At 55.9% G+C, this 24,513-nt stretch overlaps 1 protein-coding gene across 1 annotated transcript in view; it reads left to right on the top strand.

The window, feature by feature from the left end:
* Positions 1-24,513, top strand: part of CACNA1S (calcium voltage-gated channel subunit alpha1 S) — a gene marked incomplete at its 5' end in the record, with an annotated part of 49,062 nt that overhangs the window by 11,610 nt on the left and 12,939 nt on the right. Inside the window, 27 exons of the mRNA XM_082330004.1 lie at positions 3,679-3,818; positions 4,340-4,473; positions 5,069-5,221; positions 5,509-5,714; positions 6,307-6,410; positions 8,172-8,320; positions 9,333-9,414; positions 9,942-10,102; positions 10,822-11,047; positions 11,620-11,827; positions 12,136-12,256; positions 12,755-12,869; positions 12,989-13,082; positions 13,837-13,906; positions 14,136-14,268; positions 14,555-14,684; positions 15,453-15,512; positions 16,139-16,245; positions 16,657-16,744; positions 17,009-17,116; positions 17,978-18,030; positions 18,302-18,448; positions 18,729-18,930; positions 19,514-19,672; positions 20,016-20,126; positions 20,634-20,717; positions 24,186-24,242. Of these exons, the coding sequence (XP_082186130.1) occupies positions 3,679-3,818; positions 4,340-4,473; positions 5,069-5,221; positions 5,509-5,714; positions 6,307-6,410; positions 8,172-8,320; positions 9,333-9,414; positions 9,942-10,102; positions 10,822-11,047; positions 11,620-11,827; positions 12,136-12,256; positions 12,755-12,869; positions 12,989-13,082; positions 13,837-13,906; positions 14,136-14,268; positions 14,555-14,684; positions 15,453-15,512; positions 16,139-16,245; positions 16,657-16,744; positions 17,009-17,116; positions 17,978-18,030; positions 18,302-18,448; positions 18,729-18,930; positions 19,514-19,672; positions 20,016-20,126; positions 20,634-20,717; positions 24,186-24,242 (3,402 nt within the window). The remainder of the gene's footprint in view (positions 1-3,678; positions 3,819-4,339; positions 4,474-5,068; positions 5,222-5,508; positions 5,715-6,306; positions 6,411-8,171; positions 8,321-9,332; positions 9,415-9,941; positions 10,103-10,821; positions 11,048-11,619; positions 11,828-12,135; positions 12,257-12,754; positions 12,870-12,988; positions 13,083-13,836; positions 13,907-14,135; positions 14,269-14,554; positions 14,685-15,452; positions 15,513-16,138; positions 16,246-16,656; positions 16,745-17,008; positions 17,117-17,977; positions 18,031-18,301; positions 18,449-18,728; positions 18,931-19,513; positions 19,673-20,015; positions 20,127-20,633; positions 20,718-24,185; positions 24,243-24,513) is intronic.

Here is a 24,513-nt window from a genome sequence, read left to right as displayed (position 1 = left end):
GAGCCCTGTATGGCCGTAGGGGCTGGGAGCCAACACTGACGAGCAGGCTGGAGCTGTGTCATGTTGCATTGCATTGGCGTGGTGCACGCTGTTATTCCTGCTGCTCTGCGGCTCATTCAGCAGCCACAGGTCAGGTTACTCTGTGTCCCCTAACATGGTTGAAGCATGTGTGTTATAAAGCCCGGTGTGTTATAAAGACCTGTATCTTTTTATAGTGGGTTTCTGAAGGCTGGGCTCTTCATACACCCAATCCCAGCTCTGCCAGTCAGCCCTGCCACCCTTCCCTAAGCAGCCTCCCACCGTGGGTAGCGAGCTCTGATTTCTGGGGGTGGTGAGGGCACGGTGGGTGGCAGTGGCACAGAACAAGTCCTCAGCTGCTAGAAGCTGGCCAGGGCTTTGGTGAAGTCAGCGGCGCTGTGCCTGTACGCGGTGTGTGCCTGGCTTGCAGGGTCTGTACCTCATGGCACAGGCCCAGGGTGGCCGCTTGGGTGGTGAGCGCACCGTCTCCTGTGCTGACTTGCAGCATGGGCAACACCAGAGCTGGGGGAAGTGCATGAATGATTTATTCTCAAATCAGCCCGGGCACATGAAGTGGGGTCTGCACCAGGTGCAGGATGTGCGGTGCTTGACCTGGTATAAAGTCTGCCAGGACAAAATATCCCTTAGCTTCTTTCTGCGGGTATCAGTCACTTTGCCCTGCCTTAGGACATGGCTTTGTGGCCACGTGAGTTTCATTGCCAGTATGTGACCTGCAGCTACACCTCCCACTTGAAGAATCCAGAGAGAGTTTGCCATGGCCTGCCCCACCGAAGGGCTACCCCACCTCAGCCCACTGACAGAGATGCTTGTGAGATGTCTTCATACTCAGGGACCTGGCTCTTCTTGCTCTGCTAACATCAGCACTTGCCCACCATTTACAGCCAGATAAGCCGGGGCAACTGGACCCACAGCTGTAGGACTGGTGGGGGGGGATCCCTCCATCCAGCACTGATGGATCCCTGCATAGAACCTTCATACTGGCCATGCCAAGACTTTTCCTTGTACTAGAGGGGGTTACACCAGCAGGACAGATCAGGATGATCCAGCTTCATCTATGTGTCTGGGTCTGCAAAGCACAACAGTGAGCTGGTACTGTAAGGTAATTTGCAATTACTGCCTCTCCCAGGACGGAGGGAACGTAGCCAGGTCGCAGGGGGCTGCCTGCTGGCTCTCCCTTGGCCCAGGTTTGAAACTTGCTACTCACTGAGTGTACATGTTGGGCAAATACCGTCGGAGCTGGCCAAAGCATCGTTTATCTGGTCTGGGCTTCTCAAAGACACCTCCAAGGAATAGAAAGTCACCTTTTGATTCTGGGCAAGGGTTTTTTAGAGGGGCATCCCTGCTAGTCAGAGACCCTGGAGCCTGACTGGATGAAGCAGGGCAAGGAATTAGCTTTTGCAATGCTGGGGCTCCAGGCTGGGTCCTGATAATCACCAGCCTGGGCCTTGGCAGCTGCAGGGCTGCTGTAGCTTGCAGTTGGCTCCCCCATTTCTCCTCCATTTGCAGCAGGAGAGAGACCCCACCACACCACTGGCTGCTGCTGCGGCTCTGCAGTCCCTCCATCCCTGAAATGATCCTCACAATAGTTGTGTTTGCATGGCTGGGACTGCACGGACAGGCTTTTGGGGACAGACTAGGGGGGATCTGTCACTGATAAGGGGGGGAGGCGTGTGGCATTGAGTTGCCTTAGCTAAAACCTTGAAGACAGAGCCCTGATAACACCAATAATCACAGTGCTTAGGTCTCTGCTCTTACCATTGCTGCCCTCAGATCCAACAAGGAACTGGCACTTGTATGGACGACAGCCATACAGGGACACTTGGCATGGCCACTGCTTTTGGACATGGTAACTGAGCAAGCAATGCTGCTGTCTGAGACCTGGCCCTGGTTTCTTAAATGGACAGCATTTTCCATTTGGCAAGTGTCCTGGTTTCAGCTGGGATAGAGTTAATTTTCGTCTTGGTAGCCCGTATGGGGCTGTGTTTTGGGTTTAGGATGAGAACAATGTCGATGATACACTGATGCTTTGGTTCTTGCTAAGTAGTGCTAAGCTGTTGCTAAATAGGTGCTAAGTGGTGCTCACAGTGGTCAAGGACTTTTTCAGCTTCCCCTGCTCTGCCGGGTGCACAAGAAGCTGGGAGGGGGCACAGCCGGGGGGGGGGGGGGGGGGGGTGCGCTGACCCAGACTGGCCCAAGGGCTATTCCATACCATATGACGTCATGCTCAGTATATAAGCTGGGGGAAGAATAAGGAAGGGGGAGACATTGGGTATGATGGTGTTTGTCTTCCCAAGTAACCATTATGCGTGATGGAGCCCTGCTTTCCTGGAGATGGCTGAACACCTGCCTGCCCATGGGAAGTAGTGAATGAATTCCTTGTTTTGCTTTGTTTATGTGCACGGTTTTTGCTTTGCCTATTTAACTGTTCTTATTTATTTTACTTCAATTATTAAACTGTTCTTATCTTAACCCACGAGTTTTCTCCCTTTTACCCTTCTGATTCTCTCCCCCATCCCACTGGTGGGGAGTGAGCGAGCGGCTGCGTGGTGCTTAGTTGCTGGCTGGGGTTAAACCACGACAGCAAGCCAGAGGGATCCTGGGAGGAAGATGTGCTCGCAGCACTGCAGCCTTACCCAGTGGAGACCCACTCCCAGTTTGGTCTCAGAGATATGGTTCTGCCTTTCTGGGTGCAGTTCCTTGCAGAGCCTAAGCAGGGATGCTCCTTGCCCTTCGTGGTGTGCAGATGGAGGAGAGGGGCCATGGAAAACCAGAAATATAAATACCCTGTCCATCTGGCTGCTTCGGAGGAATTTTAATCCCAGTCTGGAAGGGGCCATCAGCAGCAAGGGCAGTGATCACAGTGACAGGCAGAACCAGGTGCGCACAGGCAGCTCTTGGCTGCGTGCTGGGGAAAGACGAGCTATTCTGGGCCCTGCAGCTGCAGGGCTGTGCCGAGCCCCTGCAGTGGGGTTCCAGGTCCCACCTGGGAGTGGGCGCAACACCTCTGCCCAGCAGACCCCCCAGGCCAGTTTCTAGCAGCTCACTCTGCCAGGCAGACATCTGGCATTAGGCAGGAGGTCTCGAGCCGAAGGCCTCACTTCCCTGGGAGCCCAGGGCACCAGGGAAGCCACAATGCAGCTGGCTTGTCCCATGGTGACTGTGTGGTGTCTCCAGGACAGACCCAGCAAGCCCTCAGCTGGAAAGGATGAGAAGGCATCTGTGCTGCCTGCAGGAGGAAGGCTATGGGAGAAAGGGAGGGCGAGGCAGTAGGGAGGGGAACCAGAGATGTGCAGGACCATGGGCCAGGTGCCTTTGGGTGCTGGCTTGGGAAGTGGTGGCTTTGCTGGTGTAGTTTGTAAGAACAGGTACCCAGGACATGGTCCTGGCAGCGTGCCATTGAAGGGCTGCAGGGGATCGTGCTGAAGGCCAGAGAGTGGCATGTGGTGGCTCAGCACGCCACCCCTTCCTGCCCAGCGTAGCCACAGTGCTGCCTGGTGTGCGCGGGAGATCACAGGTGGGTTGGCAGCAGGGGCTGATCCAGAGACACGTGGGGGGCAGCCGTGCATGGTGGTGATGCCAAGGGAGGTGACAGTCTGCTCTAATGGAGCATCCTCTCCTGCTTGCCTTTCCAATCCCCAGGAGAAGATTGAATACGCCTTCCTGATCTTCTTTGCCATTGAGGCGATGCTCAAGATAATTGCCTACGGGTTTCTTTTCCATACGGATGCCTATCTCCGAAACGGCTGGAACGTTCTCGACTTCTCCATCGTGTCCCTAGGGTAATGCAAGGAGGGAAAGCTGCTGGTGCTCAGCTTGTGCCAAGGCCTGGTCCATAGCCCATCAGCTACATCTGTTTTTCTAGTGACTGCAGTGGGTTTGGGGGCAACTCATAGACTCAGTTCATGGCCTTCTCCCATGGGTGCCTGTTTCATGCCCTGACATCCCCTGGGATCCTCCATAACTCCTGTTTCTTCCTGTCTGACTCCTTAACACCTCTCAGGTCTCCTTGCCCTGGAGAATGGGAGTGGCATGGAGTCCTCAGGGGTTTGGCACACAGGGAGAGGGTCTGCTGGGCACTAGGGGGGTGGGAGGGCCCCCGGCTGCTGAGCCACGAGTGTGCCCAGGAGTTGGACTTAGCCAAGAGCTGTTCCCTGGGTCCTGTCCCTTGCTTTCCTGCCTGCAGAGCACTGACTCCTTAGCACAGATTTCTTGGTCTCTGTCCTCATGCCCTTCTCTTTCTCCCTGTCCTTCCCTCCGCTTCTCCCCCTTTCTTCCCTGCTCTGTCCCCTGGCTCTTTCAGGCTTATCACCATGACCCTGGAACAGGTCAATGCGAAGCAGGGAGGGACTTCAGGGGGAAAAGGCGGCTTCGACGTGAAGGCCCTGCGAGCATTTCGTGTGCTGAGACCCCTGCGCCTGGTGTCCGGAGTGCCGAGTGGGTGCTGGGCGCCCTGCCAGCGTGCAGGGCTGGCGGGTGGAATGAACCCCTGTGCCTGGCCGGGGTGGGGGGCCATGGGGCAGGTTTCTTGTTGCTGCTGGGTCAAGCCCAGCCACAAGATGGGTGTGGAGGAGCCACAGGTTCTTGCTCATCCCTACAGCTTGCAGTTGTCAGCCCTGGGGATCTGCAGGTTGGCTCACATGTAGCTCCCTCCATGGCTCAGTGTCAGCACCTTGAGTGGCCAGTGTGAAAGGGGCCAGGACCTCACTTTAGTTTCTTAGGGCAGGGATCTCATTCTCCCATAACTCACGTGAATACAGCCAGGATGAGAGCAACAGAACAAATAGAGGGGCACGAAACAGCCTCTAGCACTGCCTGGTGCCTGGCTCTGCTGGGGCCTTCTGCATGCTCGCATGGTGGGTAGAGAAAGGATGTCTTGCTTCAGAGATTTCAGTCCCAGCCCACCTGTGCCCCTCTTCCCTTGGCACGGGGCATTTCAGAGGCTACTTGTCAGAGGGGCTGACAGGAATGCAAGGTGCACCCAAAGCTGTTTAGGAAGTGGCTGACCTCCTCTCCCTTCTCCTTGGTGCAGGCCTTCAGGTTGTCCTGAACTCCATCATCAAGGCCATGGTGCCCCTGCTCCACATCGCCCTGCTGGTCCTCTTCATGATCATCATCTATGCTATTGTCGGGCAAGAGCTCTTCAAGGGCAAGATGCACAAGACCTGCTACTACCTCGGGACAGGTGGGGCTGCGGCAGGGGGGTGATGTGGCAGAGATGTCTCTGTGTGGCTGCTGTGGGGACCACAGAGGTTCTGTGGATAGCAGAAAGTCTGGTCTTGCCAGCATCAGGCCTGGGAGTGTGGCAGGACCAAAGGATGTTTGGTACAGCCTGCAGCTTGGTGATGGTATGGGGTGTGAGGAGGTGGTGAAAGGGGCCCCTTTTGGAAAGCTTCTGCAGGAGGCTGGGAGGTGATGGGCCCTGCTCTACTTGGCCTGACCTGCTGCTCACACCACGGCTTCTCCCCTCAGATGTGATTGCCACGGTGGCATCAGAGAAGCCAGCCCCATGCACCAGCTCTGGCCACGGGCGACACTGCACCATCAATGGCACTGAGTGCCGAAGCGGCTGGCCGGGGCCCAACGACGGCATCACTCACTTCGATAACTTTGGCTTTGCCATGCTTACTGTCTATCAGTGCATCACCATGGAGGGCTGGACCGAAGTCCTCTACTGGGTAGGCTCCAGCACCTTGGGCTTGGTGCCCAGCACGGCAGAGGTCACTGCTGGTCCTGCCTCAGCGCGGGGAGGTCCCTCCAGGACACAGGACCCCATAGCAGGGCTAGGTCTCTCCACCAGTGAAAGACATCCTGCCTCCACCACGCTTCACACTGTGATGCACATCCCATAGTGTGCCAGGCATGTCTTTTGCATCTCTGCAGGCACTGCCCAAGCTGTCCTTGCTCTCCAGTTAGACAGGAGGCTGCTCCAGCTCCCACCTTTGTGAAGGGGCACAGGCCAAGCACAGCGCCGGCTGGCTGCTGGATGCTTCAGCAAAACTCCATGTTTTGCAGTCCTTGGGAGGCTGTCTTGCTGAGGCTTAGGCATGGGGGTGATGTGCTCCCAAAATGCTTGGGTCTGGCTTTACCTCCACTAAAATCAGATTCAGACTCATACAGAGGCAGGGCTCAGAGTCAGGTTTATCTGCTACCATCCCAAGCACTCACTTTAGAGGGGCAAAGATCCCAGAGGCTGTTGAGGGGGCCCTAAGGGGAGACGGACAGCAGACAGCGTGTTCAGGATGCTTCATCTGCCTCTCTCCTTGCCAGGTAAATGATGCCATCGGGAACGAATGGCCCTGGATCTACTTTGTCAGCCTTATCTTGCTTGGCTCTTTCTTCGTTCTCAACCTGGTGCTGGGGGTGCTCAGTGGGTAAGTGCCCCCCTGTCCTTTCTCTTTGCCAGCAGATCAGTCAGCGTGATCAGAGTGTGGACATTGGCCAGTTTTAACTCTACGAGAAGAAAGCCTGGAAAAGTTTCAGTGCCTTTTCCTCTCCTATTCCTCTCCCCTTTTTTTGCATGCTTAGAAACCCTGAGCCTTGAGTTACTGTTTGTGTTAGTGTCCATGGCTGTCTGAGGTTTTAGCTCAACACCTAACGCAGAAATCTTTTCCCTGTGGCACAAGCAGCTGTCAGCAAACACAGCCATGAAGCACATTATTAGGTGTTTGTAACGTAGTCTGCCAGCACTCACAGCAAAGGAAGCAGAGCAGGGAGCTCAAAGCAGCAGTCCTCACCCCGTGGCTGTGGGTCGGGACACTCATGCTCACTGGTACCCACAGCGCTGCCATCCTCTTGTGAGCACACACGATGTCCTTATGGCCAACCTAAGGAAAACACTTTTTATATGAGTGCAAGGGATCCAAGAGAATTATTGTTAATCTAATTAATGCTTCAACAGTCTCATCCAAATACAACAATGAGCTATCATCAGTCTGGTTACAATGATCGTAACACTTCTATGCCAAGTGACTCAATTAGTGCTAATTCCCATACTAGTACAGTTAAAGCTGCTATGCACAAAATATCTCTGGCACAACGCTCAGCCCACTGTGCACTGCTGTGGTGAGGTGCCAGAATCCCCATTTTGTTGCTGGGAAGTGTGTGTTGTCCTGGGGAGTGAGGGGGGCTTTTCTTCTCACTTCTGTATAGGCTCAGGGTCTTTTTTATATGTTTCAAACCTGTGTGTGCAAGTGGCTCAGACTCATCGTCTCTACTAGTTCACAGGGTTAGTTATACCCTAATTACTTGGATTTGTTAGCCCTCTTCTATGGCAAGAACCATACAGCTGCACAAGGTTAAAACAAATTGGGTATTAATATAACTAAAACAAGCTCAAAACCACAAGACAGACCACAGGCACCTGTCCCTTGCCTGAAGTTGGCTGTAACGACAGGACGAGCTGGACGATAGTCATCTGATCCTAGAGTAAGTTGCAGGCACAGCAAAAGTTCCTGAAATATTTTTGCAAATATAGCTAAAATCTGCTTGAGATCAGGAAAATCCAGACAAGGCCTGACAAGTCCTGAGGCTTAGTATGTCTAATTATTGTTATAATGTCTGAGACATACTACTAACACATGGCAACACCAGATTGGCTGGGCAGCAGATCCACAGTCCTGCTAGATACCAGGAGAGAAAAGAAATTAATGAAAAAAGAATGAGAAGCATGGGATGCCCTGCACTGGCAGACCTGTCTTTTCCATGTTACCATGAAAAGAGTGTCCTGTTTCCTTGCCATGTGATGAGCTCGCCTTCGCCACAGGGAGAGCTGTGAGACCCCACTTGCTCTAATCCTTAGCAGGGCTAGAGAACTGCCACAGCCTCTAACTTCCAGTGTTAGTTGGCCTGTCCAACCACAGCATCCTGCAGCAAGGAGCTCCCAAAGAGCAGCCAGTGGTGGGGAAGAAACCCTGCCTGCCTTCGGGCATCAGGTGATGATCCCCCATGATCTTGCATCATGGAACAGAGACAAGAAAGAGGAAAGTTGCCAGAGCAATCTAGTGGTAGCACGAGGTGGTAGGGTATTTCAGGCTTTTATCTTTCGACAAGGACTGGCCTGGCACAGGGCTGTGGTACCTGATCTCCACACTGTCTTCCTCCTGAGTCTCACTCTGCTGCTTGCCTTGTCCCAGTGAGTTCACCAAAGAGCGTGAGAAGGCCAAGTCGCGGGGCACGTTTCAGAAGCTGCGGGAGAAGCAGCAGCTGGAGGAGGATCTGAAGGGCTACATGGACTGGATCACGCATGCGGAGGTCATGGACAGTGACCGGGCCAGGGGAGAAGGTACCAACTCTGCTTGGTCAAAGACCCTTAGCATGACGGTTGGGTTCCTAACACTGAGCATCCTAGAGAGGCAGGGTGGAGACCTTTAGAGAAGTCACAAAGACTGGTTTTGCTTGAACACCTATGAAACAAAATGCTTTGACTTCTGCAGAACAGTTTCCTTCCTCTTTTTTTTTTTCTTTCCTGAATCATTTTATTGAATCTGACCCAAACTAGCAATAACTTGGCCCTCATGCTAAATCTCCACTTCAACCACTGTATTTAATATTTGCAGACTACTAACAAGGCCTAGGTCTTATTTGGCAAAATGCATTTGAAATGACCATGAGAATCCATGAGGAACATGTGCACTTTTGTGGGCAGGGGCAGAGTGCAGGGTTACCAGCTTGCACACTAACAGGTGCATGAATTTCTTGCCATTGCTTGACAATTTTGAGGGATTAGAAGTGGCTCAGGGAAGGAGGTGAATATACAGGCATCTGGCCAAAGGCTCAGCAAGGCCTGGGGGGCTCTGCCGCTGAGCCGCTGGATCTGCTATGCCACCCTGCCCGGTGAAATAACCTTTGATGCCTCAAGCTGAGCCGATACATGTGTGCAAAGAGCCTTGGAAAATAGTGGGAAAGACAAAACGCCTCTTCCTCACCTGTGGCCAGTGCTCTTACAAACCTCCTGTTGTTCAGCATTTGCTCAGATCACAGCTGACCCCCATTTTCTCTGTGCTGTGAGTGTCTTGCGCTGGGGGAACCCACGTACACGCTGCTCTGTTCAGGCTGCCTCTCTGGGTTGCTGCTGCTGTTGCTGCAGCGCGGGTGTTTCTGGTGCCTCCTACTTGGTTTGCACCTGACGCTCAAAACCTTCTGCCCAAACTCTCACTGCTGTCTCCCTGGGATGGCGTGTCTTGATTTCACTTCTGATGGGGAAGCTCTTCCTGATGTGCTCCTGGGAGAGGTTCCCTCCCACATGTTCTTCCCAAGGGCTCCAAGGAGAGCCTGGGATGTCATTCCCTCCGTAGGTATGATGCCATCGGATGAAGGAGGGTCAGAGACTGAGAGCTTGTATGAAATTGAGGGCATGAACAAGTGGATTCTCTACTTGTAAGTATGCACTGGTTGAACTGTCTGCTGCTCTGCATGTGGGCTTGCACAGTCTCTCGCTTGCTGTCCTGGCTGGGCCAGGCTTTCTTGTCAGCCACCACTTTCCAAGGGAGAGCCAGGGGCTGTGTGCTCAGGAGGAGATGCAAACATTGCGGAAAGCAAACAGGGAATTTTGCTCTGGTACTGGCAAAAAGCCACTTCAAGGTGAACAACCTCTTCACTTTGGGACCAGGCTCCGAGCATCCTCTTATGGCCCATGCAGCATGTCTTGTGATTTAGGAGCTGGGCGTGTAGCAGCCAGCCAGAGGTGACTGTAGGCCAAAAAGGAGCCAGGAGGTGTTTGTGTGAATGAAGTGCAATGCCTGAGTGAATGCACCGAGTGCCGGGGCAGGGTTGTGTTCCTCAGCTCTTTTCAGGGAAGGCCCCTGGAGAAGGGAGCAGGGGTGGCTTTGCTCTGCAGCCTGCAGGCACAGCCCTGGGCTGGGCAGGACCCGGTGGCCGGCCCTGCTGAACCTTTGTCTCTCCAGCCGTCAGTGGAGGCGTTGGAACCGAATGTTTCGTAGGAAGTGCAGGGATGTGGTGAAGTCCAAGTTCTTCTACTGGCTTGTCATCCTGCTGGTGGCACTGAACACCCTCTCCATTGCCTCTGAGCACCACTTCCAGCCAGAATGGCTGACACTCGTGCAAGGTGAGCAAAGAGACTGAGGGAGAGGGAGGGCCCAGGACACCCTGCTGCCCTGGAGGCATGCGTGAACTCTTACTGTGCATGCACAGCCACCCTGGCACGGCACAGGAGCTGTTAGACACATGCAGACTTGCTCATGCACACAAGTGTGTGTACACCATCCCCACTGTGCTGTCACACAGCTGCACATTGAACATGCATAGTCCATACATTCACAGTGTATATATTCTTAGGGATATGGGTTCACATGGTGAACACTCATAGAGTGCATACATTTACACCTGTACATGCATAGCACACACAAACACATGCTGCATGCATTCATGCAGTACAGCCACACACATTTATGCATGCAGTCACACTATCTGCACCCCTACACAGGCAAACACCCACGGACACACGGAGTACAGCTATGCGCACATGTGCACAGCTCAGCCACAGGTACGCACACACACACAGCCCGGTACACATGCATGCACTGCATGGACTCACATGCAGTGTACAGCCGCACTGACACATGCAGGTGCAGTGTTGCACGTCACCCTTCTCCTCATCTTCCTCTCCTGTGTGCTCCCTGAAAAACAGCATTTGCTGCAGCTGCAGCTCGGGGCTCGGTGGCGGGCAGAGAAGGGAGGTGAGCAGCACTGCCCTTCTTCCCTTCCTGCTGTGCCATGCTGAGATGAAGAGGTCCATGCTCTGATGGGCTGGATCTCCTGCCCCAGACAATGCCAACCGGGTGCTGCTAGCCCTCTTTGTGGCTGAGATGCTGCTGAAGATGTACGCGCTGGGCCTGCGCCAGTACTTCATGTCGCTCTTCAACCGCTTCGACTGCTTCGTGGTGTGCGCGGGGATCTTGGAGACCATCCTGGTGGAGCTTGGCACCTTGTCACCCCTGGGCATCTCTGTGCTGCGTTGCATCCGTCTCCTCCGCATCTTCAAGATCACCAGGTTGGGGAGGGAGCTCTGTGGGTGCTGGGGGCTCACAGTCCCCAGGCATCACTGGTGTTGTCCCTGGGGAGGGCTGCAGCATAAGCAGAGCTGGTAGCTCCTGGATGGAGGAACAAGGCCAAGCTGGGGATTTCTGTCTCCAGGACATGGTCTGGGAGTGGCAAGGAGGACAGAGCAGGGTTTGCTGGAAGTCTCCTGGGGTTCCTCTCTCTCTCTGGGTTCTGGGGCTTTGTAAATGGGGGTGCTGTGGGCCAGGACTCCTGACTTCTCTTTCTGGCACCAACCTGCTGTGTGCTCATCCCCCTTCCCCATCCTGCCTGCTGGTGCCCTGTGCAGGCAGCAGTCTTGCCTGTCACACCACGCCTGGAGCTTCATTTCCATCTCCTGGGGCCTGGCTGGAGCAGTCCCAGTGCCCAGCCTGTGAGTGGTGCTGGTTCAGAGCCCCCCTTGCTGGGCTGCCAACACATCCCCCTGGGCCAACCATTCTGTTCCCTGCGCCTACCTACCTGGTCCTGCCCACAGCCTTCCCCACTCCTTCACCTCCCACACACTCCTGTCTCTCCTCTCCCCAGGTACTGGACATCGCTGAGCAACCTGGTGGCCTCCCTGCTCAACTCGGTCCGCTCCATTGCCTCTCTGCTCCTCCTCCTCTTCCTCTTCATCATTGTCTTTGCACTGCTGGGCATGCAGCTCTTTGGGGGCAAGTTTGACTTCGAGGACATGGAAGTGCGGCGCAGCACATTCGACAACTTCCCCCAGGCCCTCATCAGTGTCTTCCAGGTATGGGGCTGTGGGAGGTGCAGCAGGGCGCTGGAGGAGTCTCGCCTGGGCCGTGGGTCTCCTGGCAAGAGCTGGGGTTCAGAGAGATGTGGGTTCGTGGGAGGTGATGTGGCTTTGAGGGAGGAGCACGGACATGCAATTGGGGTCACGAGCAGTAGTGCAGGTTCAGGGCTGGAGCAGGGAGGTGGGGTTTGGCCATGGGGCTTTAGGGGCTGTGAGGGTTTGGGGCTGGAGCCGGGAGGGCAGGATCGAGCTGTGGGGTTCTGCCACGCTCTGCTCTTGAGTCCCTATTTCTGCTCTGCTCCCAGATCCTGACCGGAGAGGACTGGAATTCAATCATGTACGATGGGATCATGGCCTATGGGGGCCCATCCTTTCCTGGCATGCTGGTCTGCATCTACTTCATCATCCTCTTCGTTTGTGGGAACTGTATCCTCTGCCTGAGAAGCCAGGCCCAGGCTCCCTGTACCCAGCCCCATAGCATCAGCTATACAGGACTGGGGGGGGGGGGGGGGGGGAAGGGAGGGCTTCCTTAAGCTTTTCAGTGCTTACCTTAAGCTTTTCAGTTCTGAACAGCAGCGGGACAAACCACAGGCTTCAGGGCTTGCATTGGTGGTGGCTGAGGTCTGGAGTCTGGAGGAAAGCACGGCACGGGGCAGGTTTGGATGACCGGCAGGCGTGGATTCAGCCATCAGTCAATGCAGTATCAGGACTGAGCTGGACAGACTGAGCTAAGGCAGAGAGAGGGCAGCCAGCCCAGAGCTCGGTACTCACAAGCATGGGTGCAGGGTTAGGCATCACAAGCCAGGGTTGTCTCAAGGACTCAACTCCAGGAAGGTTTCTCAGGGCACCCTGGAGACCATGGACAGCTCTGGCCACATCCTCCAAACGCGAACCAAGTTAATGTCCTTAGAGCTGTCCCTCCAGATATCCTCCTCAATGTCTTCCTGGCCATCGCGGTTGATAACCTGGCCGAGGCTGAGAGCCTGACCTTAGCCCAGAAGGCCAAAGCAGAGGAACGCAAGCGGCGGAAGATGTCCAGGTGAGTGCTGCAGTCCCTGGCAGTGGGAGCTCCCAAATCAGGTGCTTTGGTGTGAGGGGACAGAACAGCATCACCCCTGCCCAGAGTTGAGTTCCTGCTCTCCCCTCCTTTCCACTCAGGGGTTACCCAGAGAAGTCTGAAGATGAGAAGCAGATGCTGGCAAAGAAGCTTGAGCAGAAAGCGAAGGGAGAAGGGATTCCCACAACAGCCAAGGTCAGTGCTGGTGGGCTGGGCCTCGGGGAGCTCCTGGTGAGAGACCAGGCTCCTCCTGCCACCAGCCAGGACTGACAAAGGCTTGGAGCCAGCCTGGCTCTGGACTCTTCTGGGCCAGAATCGCTCTTCGCCTTAGCAGCCTCTGGTGATGGGGGCTCTCTGGGCCCAGGCAGCACATGTTGCCTGGTGAAACAGGTCCATTGCTGGGGATCCTTTTCCTCTGATTCGTTTCCTTGGCCACAGCCAGTTGTCAGTGGTTGAGATGGGCTGGTGCACGCCACCTCTCAGCAGCATCCCAGACTTCCTTTATGTCCACACCAGCACCCCTTGTATTCAAAACCCTCTATTCAACTGTGCTGACTGTGTGCCGAGCTGCCTTTTATAAGCATCTGGCCAGCAGCTACTTCCCTATCCAGTTTCAAGAGATGCCCCATGGGAACTCACCCAGGAGTCACCCCATGTCTTATTCTGCCCCTGCTATAGATGCATGGCCCCAGGTTCTTGCCCAGCACACATTCCCCTGTCCCATCCTCTTGGTATTGCTCAGGTTGCAGCACCCCTGAGGTGTTTCTCCTCACCCTGCTCCATTCTGGGCCAGGACTCCATGAGCTCAGTGCTGTATGGGCTAAATGCAGAGACACTGCTTGTCCTACATGGCTTCCAAGATGATAGGGTCTGGCCAACATGCAACATTTGGCAGCAATACTGGCACACGCAGCTGCATGTCCTCCTCTCTGTCTCTCCCTTGTTTCAGTTAAAAGTGGACGAATTTGAATCCAATGTCAATGAGATCAAAGACCCCTATCCTTCTGCAGACTTCCCAGGTAAGACTTGTCCCTGGCAGGGCAGCAGAAAAGCTGGGGAGGCACTGCAGAGGGATGATGCTAGAACCCAGGCTGTGTGAGGAGCAAAGGATGTGGTGGCCAGCCTCGGGGTACTGAGGTCCTTCTGGCACAGATGCCAAATCAGGACCAGAGGATTGTCCGTAAGGTCACATTCCTTCTCCCTCTCTGGGTCATTCTTTCCTTTTCCCTCCTCATGGCCACCCTGCAGGTGACGATGAGGAAGATGAGCCTGAAATCCCCCTGAGTCCTCGGCCACGTCCCCTCGCAGAGCTACAGCTGAAAGAGAAGGCAGTGCCCATGCCTGAAGCCAGCTCCTTCTTCATCTTCAGCCCAACCAACAAGTAGGCACTGACCCTTCTCCCTGCCTTGCGGAGCCAGGCCTGGCCCAGGTACCTCTGGCACCGACCCTTCCCGGTGAGGTCCTACTTGTGCATAACAGTCAGCTCTGAAGGGAGCCAGCTCACTGGGAAAAATATGCTCTGTGGAAGGGCTGGCACAGACATCCCTTCATGCCTACGGCCTTCCTGTCCTCAAAGTTTAGCCATAACCCTCTTCCAGGCTACCATGGTCCTGTCTGATGTTGCTCTGGCCCCTCGCAGCAGCTCATGCCATTTCTGTCCCTGGCAGGTTTCGGATGCTGTGCCACAGAATTGTCAATGCCACCTGGTTCACCAACTTCATCCTGCTCTTCATTCTGCTCAGCAGCATCTCGCTGGCAGCCGAGGATCCCATCCGGGCTGAGTCCTTCCGCAACCAGGTGCCCGTGTAGCTGTGGAGAGTTGGGATGGGTGGGGGAGACCTCATGGATCCCCCAGCTCCCCAGGAAGCAGAGACCTGCTTGCCAGATGTCATGCCTGGGCTGGTAGCTGTGATTTCATCCCTGCCTCTGGGAGGGCAATACACTCTGGGAGGAGAGGCTGGGTGTGTTTTCCATTCAGGGCACAGCTGGGACCAGTTTTTACCGCTCCATGTCTCAGTTTACATCCAGGTGAAGAGATCCACCTGACGGGGTGTGTGAGATTACCCTGGTTTGAGGCTGTGGTGGCTTATTGGGGATAGGGACATCCTGTGAGGTGGCAAACTAGACCACTGGTGTGTGCAGCACTGTGAGATGCTGCTGGCATGGAGCAGTGGTAGCCACAGGTCTAGCCACACGAGGCACAAACGGGTCTGTACCCGTGCAGTGTCTGGCAAGGACTGAGGGTCTGACACGAGATGGCTTCCCAGGGCACACGGTGCTTTTGGGGATCAGATGCTTTCGGGTGAATCAGGTCAAGCCTCACTCACTTGGAAACTGAGAGCTTGGTCCCAGGCTGCAGGCGGGATCACGCACTGGGGAAAATCAGCAAAGCTGAGGGAAGTTCAGGAGTCTCGTTGGCGCTGGGTGTAGCAGGCTCCATTGAGCTAGATGGGCTCCCCAGTCCACAGAGTGCAGGGCAAAACCACAGTGCCAGGGTGTCTGAACACACTGGAGCATTTCCCAGGTCACCCAAATCTCATCCAGTTCTGGTGCTTCTGTCCCCAGATTCTCGGATACTTTGACATTGGTTTCACCTCTGTTTTCACAGTCGAAATTGTCTTGAAGGTGAGTCCCTCTGCTCCATGGTCCTGGCCATGCGCATGACCCAGCTCATGGGTCTAGACTGTTCTGGCCATGGGCATTCATGCTCTTTGGGCACAAGCTTGAGGTCCCAGCAAGGAGAAGCTGCTGCTGAGCCTCACGTCCCCAGAGTTCATGCAGTCTAGGTGGTGTGTGACCTGCTCCAGAGGCCATGTGTCCCCTCTGGTGAGGTCAGGCAGCCGAGTCAGCTGTGCTGTGACACAGGGACAGACGGGCCATGGCACCAGCATTTTCATTCTGACATGCCCTTAAGAAAAACTTTGAGAAAGAGAAAGCAATGGAAATCCGTGGAGTAAACCAGTAATTCAATAAGCTGCTGCATGTTGCTCCCACTCCAAATCTCTTTACTCTTCTCCTCTTTAATTTGCTGAATGACTGGGAAGCGTTTTGTCTCCAGCCAGTACAGTACAGAGGATTTCCAGCTGAAGTCAGCTTCCTGCCTGGCTGCAGAGGTAGAGGTCTGAGCAGGATAGGGTCCCCAGGCCATGGAGCTGTGAGAAGCCCCTCATGCCTTGTCCGCCCCAGGGCTGTGGAGGGACCATGCCCCCGAGCCCTGCCTGGCCTCTCTCCTAACTCCTCCTGCTCCCCAGATGACAGCCTACGGTGCTTTCCTGCACAAAGGCTCCTTCTGCAGGAACTCTTTCAATATCCTCGACTTGCTGGTGGTTGCCGTCTCCCTCATCTCCATGGGAATCGAGTAAGCACCTCCACGCTTCGCGGGGTGGGCCCTGGCAGGGCAGCTGGGGTGCTGCAGCTCTCTGTGCTGGATGGCGAAGGAGTAACCAGCCCAAGGGCTGGGCATTAGCCTGTGTGTCCATAAAGTCATGCTTAGGGGCACAGGGCACGGACAACTGGGAGGCAGGGAGGCAAACTCCTTGAGTGCCGAAGGTGAATATCTGGGTAGGAATTCAGTTTGGAGCTGCTTTCTCCAGCTGCCAGTGTCCCTTGGCCTTATGCGGGGTGATGGCTGAGTGACATCAGCATGTCTCTGCCATCCCTTGCCCCTCACCCCTGGTCCCAGCCTGGCCTCCATGGCTCCATGGGGGGGCTGTGCCAGGCTGGCCTGGGCAGGGGAATCTCCCCATCTCAGCTCTGCCTTCCTCCTCAGGTCCAGTGCCATCTCAGTGGTGAAGATCCTGAGGGTGCTGAGGGTGCTGAGGCCTCTGCGAGCCATTAACAGGGCAAAGGGGCTGAAGGTAAGAGGGAGGCTGGGGCTGGAGGTCCTCGGCCCATGGGAGTCCTCACGGGAGGCTATGTGGCAGGCATCATGCCCAGTGGGGTTTGCGGGGCCAGGAACCCAATTCCCATTCCCCATCCGTGGAAGGGGTCTGCCCCATCCCACTGCTCTCGGTAGGCTCCCGCTCTTCCTGGGATCCATCGCTGCAGTGAGAGGGTGTGGGACATGCAGCAGGGGCTTGCCCCAGGCATGCTCACGTGTGCGCTGTCCTCAACCTCTGCAGCACGTGGTCCAGTGTGTGTTCGTGGCCATCAAGACTATTGGTAACATTGTGGTCGTCACGACATTGCTGCAGTTCATGTTTGCCTGCATCGGGGTCCAGCTCTTCAAGGTGAGAGGTGTCTCAGATGGGCAGGAGAGACGTTCTGCTCAGGCACATCCTGGACAGGCTCTTCTAGTCATAGCCCTTGGGGATGGTGTCTCCCAGTGTTGAGGTCAGCACAGGCCATACTCTGTGCTCTGCAAGAAGACCTGCCTGCACCAGACCTCCCGGCAGAAGAGCCTGCAGTGGGAGGAGGGCAGGAAACACCAGGATACGGTCAGGTCCAGACAGCACATATAAAGGGACCAGCTGCCTCGCCCCACTTTGTGCCTCAGTTTCCCCTTTCTAAGGCAGCAAGTGCTGCTGACTTCCTCTGCACTTTGGATGCAAAGTGTTTCCTTTTTCACACCACCACCCTTGCTCTCTGGGCCTTGGCTGCTCCAAGGCAGAGTTGGCCCTGGCTGAGCTCAGCTTTGTTCTAATAATTGAGCTTAAATTCCCAGCCGACATGGGGAGAGCTTTCAGGACACGCTGCAGACTGAGCAGACCTGTCTGCATACCTTAACTTTTAGTTAATTATATGGTTACTGTTTTCTTCCCTATTTTCCAAATAGTTGGCTCCCAGATAGGATGAACTGGATAGATAGGTCTCAGCTCAGGGCCCTGGAAGATTTGTTCCCATTGCTAGGCAATGTTTACTTGTCTCAGCCTGGGACTGACCCCAAGGTCTGCCGTGGCTCCCGAGACAGCCCGCGAACTGGGTTGCGTTGGCATGCGGAGTGGGGAAGCCAGTGGTGGTGTGAGGCGGGGGCCAGAGTCAGCACGGAGGCAGAGTGGCGACTGACTGTGGGCTGGGAAAAAGGGGAAACTCCCCAGGGCTTCTGAAGTCACAGCAAAATCATAGCGTCTTCTGATCTCCGTTAAATGCAGGGCAAGTTCTATAGATGCACAGATCCATCCAAGATGACAGAGAAGGAGTGCAGGTAAGAGCTCCCTGGAGCTCAGCCCCAGCAGGGCAGTGGCCAGGGATGGGAAGGGGGTGTGTGGCGGGGGCCACTTGTGTTCCTGTATGGGGATGTTGCATCCAAAAAGTAGGGCTGGGGTCTCATGCTGTTCTCCCTCACCCTGGGGTAAATCAGAAACAAGCACAGGGCTATCCTCCCCTCCCAGGGACCAAAGAGCCCTGGGCCAGCACCGCAGCGGGTGGGCTGAAGGGAGCCCTGCCCGGTGAGCACCGCATTCCTTCTGCTGCAGGGGTTATTTCATCAACTACGTGGATGGGGACCCCACGCAGATTCAGCTACAGGAGCGTGTCTGGTTGCACAGCAACTTCCACTTTGACAACGTCTTCTCAGCCATGATGTCGCTTTTCACTGTCTCCACCTTCGAGGGCTGGCCAGAGTGAGTTTGGCTGCACGTGGGGCCTGCTGAGGGTGGGTCTGTGCTGGGAGCAGGTCACTGCCACAGGCCTTTACCGTGGTAAAGAAAGAAGAGCTGCCCAGGCTGAGGAGCAGGGCTAGTCATCCTGGCAGTGGCTGTGGAGCTGACAAGGTCATCCCAGCAGCCCTATCCCACCGTTGTTGGACTTGGCATGTCCTCAGAGCTCTCCGTAACCTTCAAGAGGAGGGATGGTCTTTCCCACCTAATTAGGATCTCTGTTGCCTCGCTTTCCCTCCTGTAGGCTGCTATACATGGCCATTGACACTAATGCTGAGGATACAGGCCCTATCTACAACTACCGGGTGGAGATTGCAATGTTCTTCATCATCTACATCATCCTCATTGCCTTCTTCATGATGAATATCTTTGTGGGCTTTGTCATTGTCACCTTCCAGGAGCAGGGGGAGAGCGAGTACAAGAACTGTGAGCTGGACAAGAACCAGGTAATGGGACTGCTGGGACAGGGCAAGGTGGACCAGCCCTGCTTCTGGCACTGCTGGGGCTGGCTGATTTGGATCAGCCCTTAGTGGTGGCACTGCTGGCGCAGATGAGTTGAACCTGCCCCAGGTCTCTTCGCTGCCGCGGCCAGGTCAGCTGGACCCATGCCTGGCACAATGCAAACCTTCCAAGGCTTCCAAAACTCAGTGCCCCCTTCACCTCTGGTTCATGTGATGTCTTCAGGCTGCTCTTGGCCAGTCCTGAGAGACCCTGGGAATGTGCTGTGATAACGAAGCAGGCTCAGGACTGGAGGGGTCAGTACAAGGGCAGCATGGCAATCTTTGAAGGCAAGCGGTGGCTTTGGAAACTTGGTCCTGTGTGGGTGCTCTGGGGGTGTATTTGCAGAAAGCATAGCAGATACTTGAACCATCGCTGTCCGTGGCCCATGTCGCTGGGCTGAGAGAGAAAGGGGGATCCAACTTGTGTCTGTGGGGATGTGCAGTGCTGCTGGTGGCGCTGGCTCTGTGCCTGTGCCCCAGCACTGCCCTGTGCCCCTCTGTGGGATCACACCTGCCCTCCTCTCCACAGCGCCAGTGTGTGCAGTATGCGCTGAAGGCTCGCCCGCTGCGGCGCTACATCCCCAAGAACCCCTACCAGTACCAGATCTGGTATGTGGTCACCTCCTCCTACTTTGAGTACCTCATGTTCTTCCTGATCCTACTGAACACCATCTGCCTGGGCATGCAGGTAAGGGGCACAGTGCCCACCATGCGTGGTGGAGGGGTGTCCATGGCAGCGGATGGGCTAGCTCAGCCCTGCCACCTCCCAGAGAGCTTCTGGGGAGGAGGTCTTTTCTACACAGCAAAGCTCATGGTGTGTGCTCAGCACCCCTGGCGACAGGGGCAAAGTGGGATGGGTTCGATGTGGGGACCCCAGAGAAGGGTCTGCAGGGGGGAAATTTGCTTTTTGCTGACCATTGCTGAGCCATAGGTCTGTGGGAGGGGTGTCTGCATCCAGCACACATCTCTCAGCTCACAGCGGAGGCTGGGCCTGCCGTGGGCTAACATGGCTCCTGCTGCCTTCTCCTCAGCATTACAACCAGTCTGCAGAAATGAACCACATCTCAGACATCCTCAATGTGGCCTTCACCGTCCTCTTCACCCTGGAGATGGTCCTCAAGCTCATGGCCTTTAAAGCCAAGGTGAGAGGAGGACATGGTCCGGAGGACAGGAGGGGGCCTCAGGCCAGGCCAGGGGGGTCCATTTACCCTGCATTTGGCATCTCTCCAGGCCTGCAAGCCAGGCCTGCAACCCCAGAGAACTTCTCCTTGTGAGATCCTTGGGGACCCCCATGCGCAGGACCTGTGAGTCTCTGGAAGGACTACTGTTCGTCAGGGCTACACTTACTAGCCAAACCCAACCCAATCCAGCCAGCCATTGCTCCCGTCTTCAGGGTCATCTGTCACTGGTGGGGTCATAGCTCTAGCCACCTCGATCCACCCTTCTCAGTTCACACCATTGCAAGACAGGACTAAACAATTGATCAGAGTGTACAAGGTCCAACCACCATCCCTTTTTCTGGCTCTCCCGGAGGTGCCAGAGGTCACTGGTGATCCTTCTGGCACTCCTTCCTCTAGGCTCCCACATCTGTCTCCTCCTTGACTTAACCCTTGGATGTTCACTCCTCTTCTTTGGCTCTTCCCTGGCAGGGCTACTTCGGGGACCCCTGGAACGTCTTCGACTTCCTCATAGTGATTGGCAGCATCATTGACGTCATCCTCAGTGAGATTGACGTAAGTGTCAGGCTGCTCGGGCACGAGGGTGTCCCTGCAGAGCACCGCTGCTGGCACCCACCTGAGGCTGTGTGGCAGCACCTGCCCTGGGGCGAGGCAGGGGTGCCTGTGTGGTGGCCAGCTCTGCAGTGTGTTGATGTCCTCTCCTCTCTCCCTGCTCTGCTTGGTTCTGAGGAGGGACGAGTCAGGATCAGCCCATGGCATGAGTGTGTGGAGATCACAGCCGTGGCCCTGTGGACCTTAAAGCACATAGGGGACCATCCCCAGCCAGCTGACATGTCACACTGTCCCCTCCCCTTCCTTCCCCGGAATCTGTAAGCACTGGGATCTTATGGAAAACAGTCTACTCTCTCAGGACTGGACCATGAGCACAGGACACGTGCCAGCCCCTGTCCCACTCACCCTGCCTGTCTTCCCCATGCGCGCACCTGGACAGGCAGTCACCCACGCATCCAACCTCGAATCAGTGCAGGTGGAAGGAAAAAGAGTTCCCACAGCTCCCTGTACCGACAGGACGCTGCTGTCCCATGCCAGGGGAGGATCAGACACATCAGATTTCAAGGCATTTGCTTTGTGTGTGTCCGTTTGTACAGTGATCCATGCACATACACATACTGACTGTATATGTGTGCATGTGTATACTCTATACACTATTTCAGAAGCTCTACACCATATAAACCGCATGGCTCTGTGGCTGCAGGCAGTGGCTATATGGTAAGCACTCTGGGAGCATTTTCAGAGCAGTGCTAGGAAGCCAGAGTGCAGCTGCCTTTCATAGCACTGGGACATCCACACCCCATGTCTAGCACTGAAAATGCCCCTGTGCACCGGGAGGTCATGTGCTACATTTAGCAGATCTGATGGTAACTCTAGAAGCAGCTGTAGGATCGCGTAGGTTATAGACTAACCCTCTCTAGTGACTTCACATGCCTTCTGCTCTCGGGAGCAGGGCTTGCCAGCTCTGGTGCACCACAGGGCTGTATCTGGCAGAGCTGCTGCCACTGCCACCCCTGCGCAGGGTGACCTTCAGCCCTTCTCTGTGCTGGGGAGGAGAGGGTGTTCAGGGGCACTTGGTGGCAGTCACCTTCTTCTCTGGAGGGTGGTCCAGGCCTGACAGAGCTGGGATGAGCAGAACCATCCACCTTCCTCCTGTGTGACAGCAACATGCTCCCTGCACAGCCCTGCACATTGACACTGCCGTCCTCTGAGCCTCTGGGCTTCTGAGCCTTGATGAGCTCCCAGATTTCATGCCAGGGCCAGTAGCTTTCATCTGTCACCGGGTCCTCCAGGACCCCATCCTTGGCCCCCCAACTCTCTGCACCTGTGACCTGGTTTCCCATTGCTTGTAGGGTATCGTTTTCTAGTGTGCTACCTCCTTCCCCATCCTGTTGTCACTCAGAAATGAAGTTCAAAGGGTGCTCAAGGCCCTGCACTGGGCAGAGATTTTCAGCCCCTGTGGAGCAAGAGACCAGGTCAGTTGGCACGGATGCCACAGATGTGCTCAGCCATGGATCTGTGGGGATGCCCAGGGACACAGATCACGGGCACCCCGAGGAGTCTGGTGCCCTGGCTGGGCTGGCAGGGACTGCCCCAGGTGCTGTGCTCTGTGTGCCACAACACCGTTGGCAGTGGCAGGGCTGTGAAGAAAGCCAGGGAGGATTTCAAGAATGGTCCTACATGGCCTGAGCTTCCCTGGTCCTCTCCCCCATGTCTGGGTGCTGGGGCACTAAGAGCGCTGATCTCCCCTCCCAGTCCTCCAAGCCCTTTGGGGACTGCGTCACAGGCAGTCCTGCTCTGGCAGGTCTCATGCTCCTGTGACCATCTGTGTCCCCTCCTGAGAGCAGAGCCCCTCACGGCTGCCCCACCCTTCCTCCACCTGCTTTCTTCTCCATCCAGCCCACATCTCTCCAAGCATCGCCAAGCTTTTCCCAGCCATCTGGTGATGTGCGGGGGGATTGGGATTAGGAGGCGGAGGGGGAACCTCGCCTCCCCTTCCGGTAAGTCTCCTCCCTGCTGAGAGATCAGGGCAAGGTGGGGCTGTTACCTCTCGTCCCCCGGAGCTGTTTCCAACCACTGCACCCACCATAGATCACCTTGCTGGTGCAGGCGGACCTTGGGGGCTGCAGTGTTTTCAGGAGGGTGGCCTTCATGAAACAAGCCTGCACTGCGATGCAGGGGTGGTGGGTGACACCTCGCAGCAGACGAGCCATTCCTGGTGGCACCCAGGCATGCGACTCTGGTTTGCAAAGTCTGTCCTCTCCTCCTCTCTCTTTCCATTCTGCCTCTTTTCTCCTCCCTCATGTCTCTGTGTGTGGCTGTCAGGGTGAGGCGGTGGGGAGGGTTGTGCTGTCAGGAGCCCTCTGCTAGCCACCACAGCCAGATCCTCACGGCTGTTCAGTCATCGCATTCCCCCAGATCCCAGGGGGTATTGATGGGTCTGAGGGGTGGGGGCCCCTCTGGCAGTGCTACCCCAGGCTCTGAAGTGTTGGGGGCTGGCAGTTTCCACGCTGCTGTGTCACTCCTGCCGTGCCTGCCCTGGAAGCTCAGCCCCTTTGCAAGGGCCGACCCTCCCAGCCTACCCAAAGCCTCCTGCAATCGCTGGCTGGGCCCCCAGAATGAGCCTGGTCTGTGCAGGGGGCACTGGGGCTGGGCCACCCCACAGGGTCAGGTGTTGGGGTGTGCGGGGAAGGAGTCCTCCTGCCCCAGAGTACCCTGGGCTCTCCGCAGAGAAGAGTGTGTCTCTGGCTAGCTTCGAGGAGCCTCAAGGATTTGTGTGCCTGTGTGTGTGAGTGAGCACTCCTCTGCGTGTGACTGTGTGTGCCCTGCGTGGGCCGATGTGCATGCAGAGCAGCAGCTCCTGCCTCTTGGTTAGTGGGTGAATGGTGCTGGGCAGTGGTTTGCCTCCTACCGACACATGGGACTACCAGTCTTGGTGCTCACTCCCAGCAAACCTGCACTGGTTTCATCTTGGTGTCCAAGCAGCCGTGCTGAGAGCAGCCCAGCTTGCTGTGGAGGAGCCATGGGTTGGCTTGAGCTGGTCAGCTTGCCTCCAGATCCCGCCTGCCACAGCCCTGGGCGTGACCTGGGGGTGTCCATGGGAGGCAGCAAAATTACATAGTCCTGAGCTTTGGTCCAAATTTCCTGGCCCATACACCCCTGCCCCAGACGTACCTGTCACAGCAGGTGAGATGCAGTGGGTCACAGAAGTGGGTAAGTCCCTCATGATCAGTGTGTTTCCCTGGCCATCCATCTGCTGCCTCTGCCCCTCAAAAGTCATGTCACCTTGTCCGTGAGCCCGAGTGATGGCGGGTCTCTGCCTGTCCTTCCCTTATGCTCCTCTTTCAGCCACCTCCTCTCATCCCCAGCTTCCATCTTCCTCTTTCTTCTGTGTCTGTGTCTTCGTCTTCTGCATCCCTCCCTCCCATTCCTGCCTCACTTCTCCTGCTGACTCTCTTGTTCTCTTGACAGACTGTTCTTGCATCCAGTGGCGGATTGTACTGCCTCGGCGGAGGGTGTGATAGCATTGTAAATATCAGCTGCATGTGCTTGCGGTGCGCCCCTCTCCCCTTCGCTGCCAGTAGCCATGCCAGCGTGCCTGTGGCGGTGTTTGCATGTGTCCTGCATGTCATTAAGACACACCAGACCCAGCTGCTCTCTCTGGGGTGTAGCTCTCCTCTTGCTGAGAGGGACTTGGGGCCAGACACCCCACACACAGACACCTCTTCCCACCCTGAGATGTGCTGGGCTGTTCCCCAGCCCTCCTGGGACTACCTGCGCACCCAGCCCTGCCCTCCAC

The sequence above is a fragment of the Platalea leucorodia genome, assembly GCF_965183815.1.
Source record: "Platalea leucorodia genome assembly, chromosome: 19".
NCBI classification, from domain to species: Eukaryota; Metazoa; Chordata; class Aves; order Pelecaniformes; family Threskiornithidae; genus Platalea; species Platalea leucorodia.
This window is presented reverse-complemented; position numbering and strand designations above follow the sequence as displayed.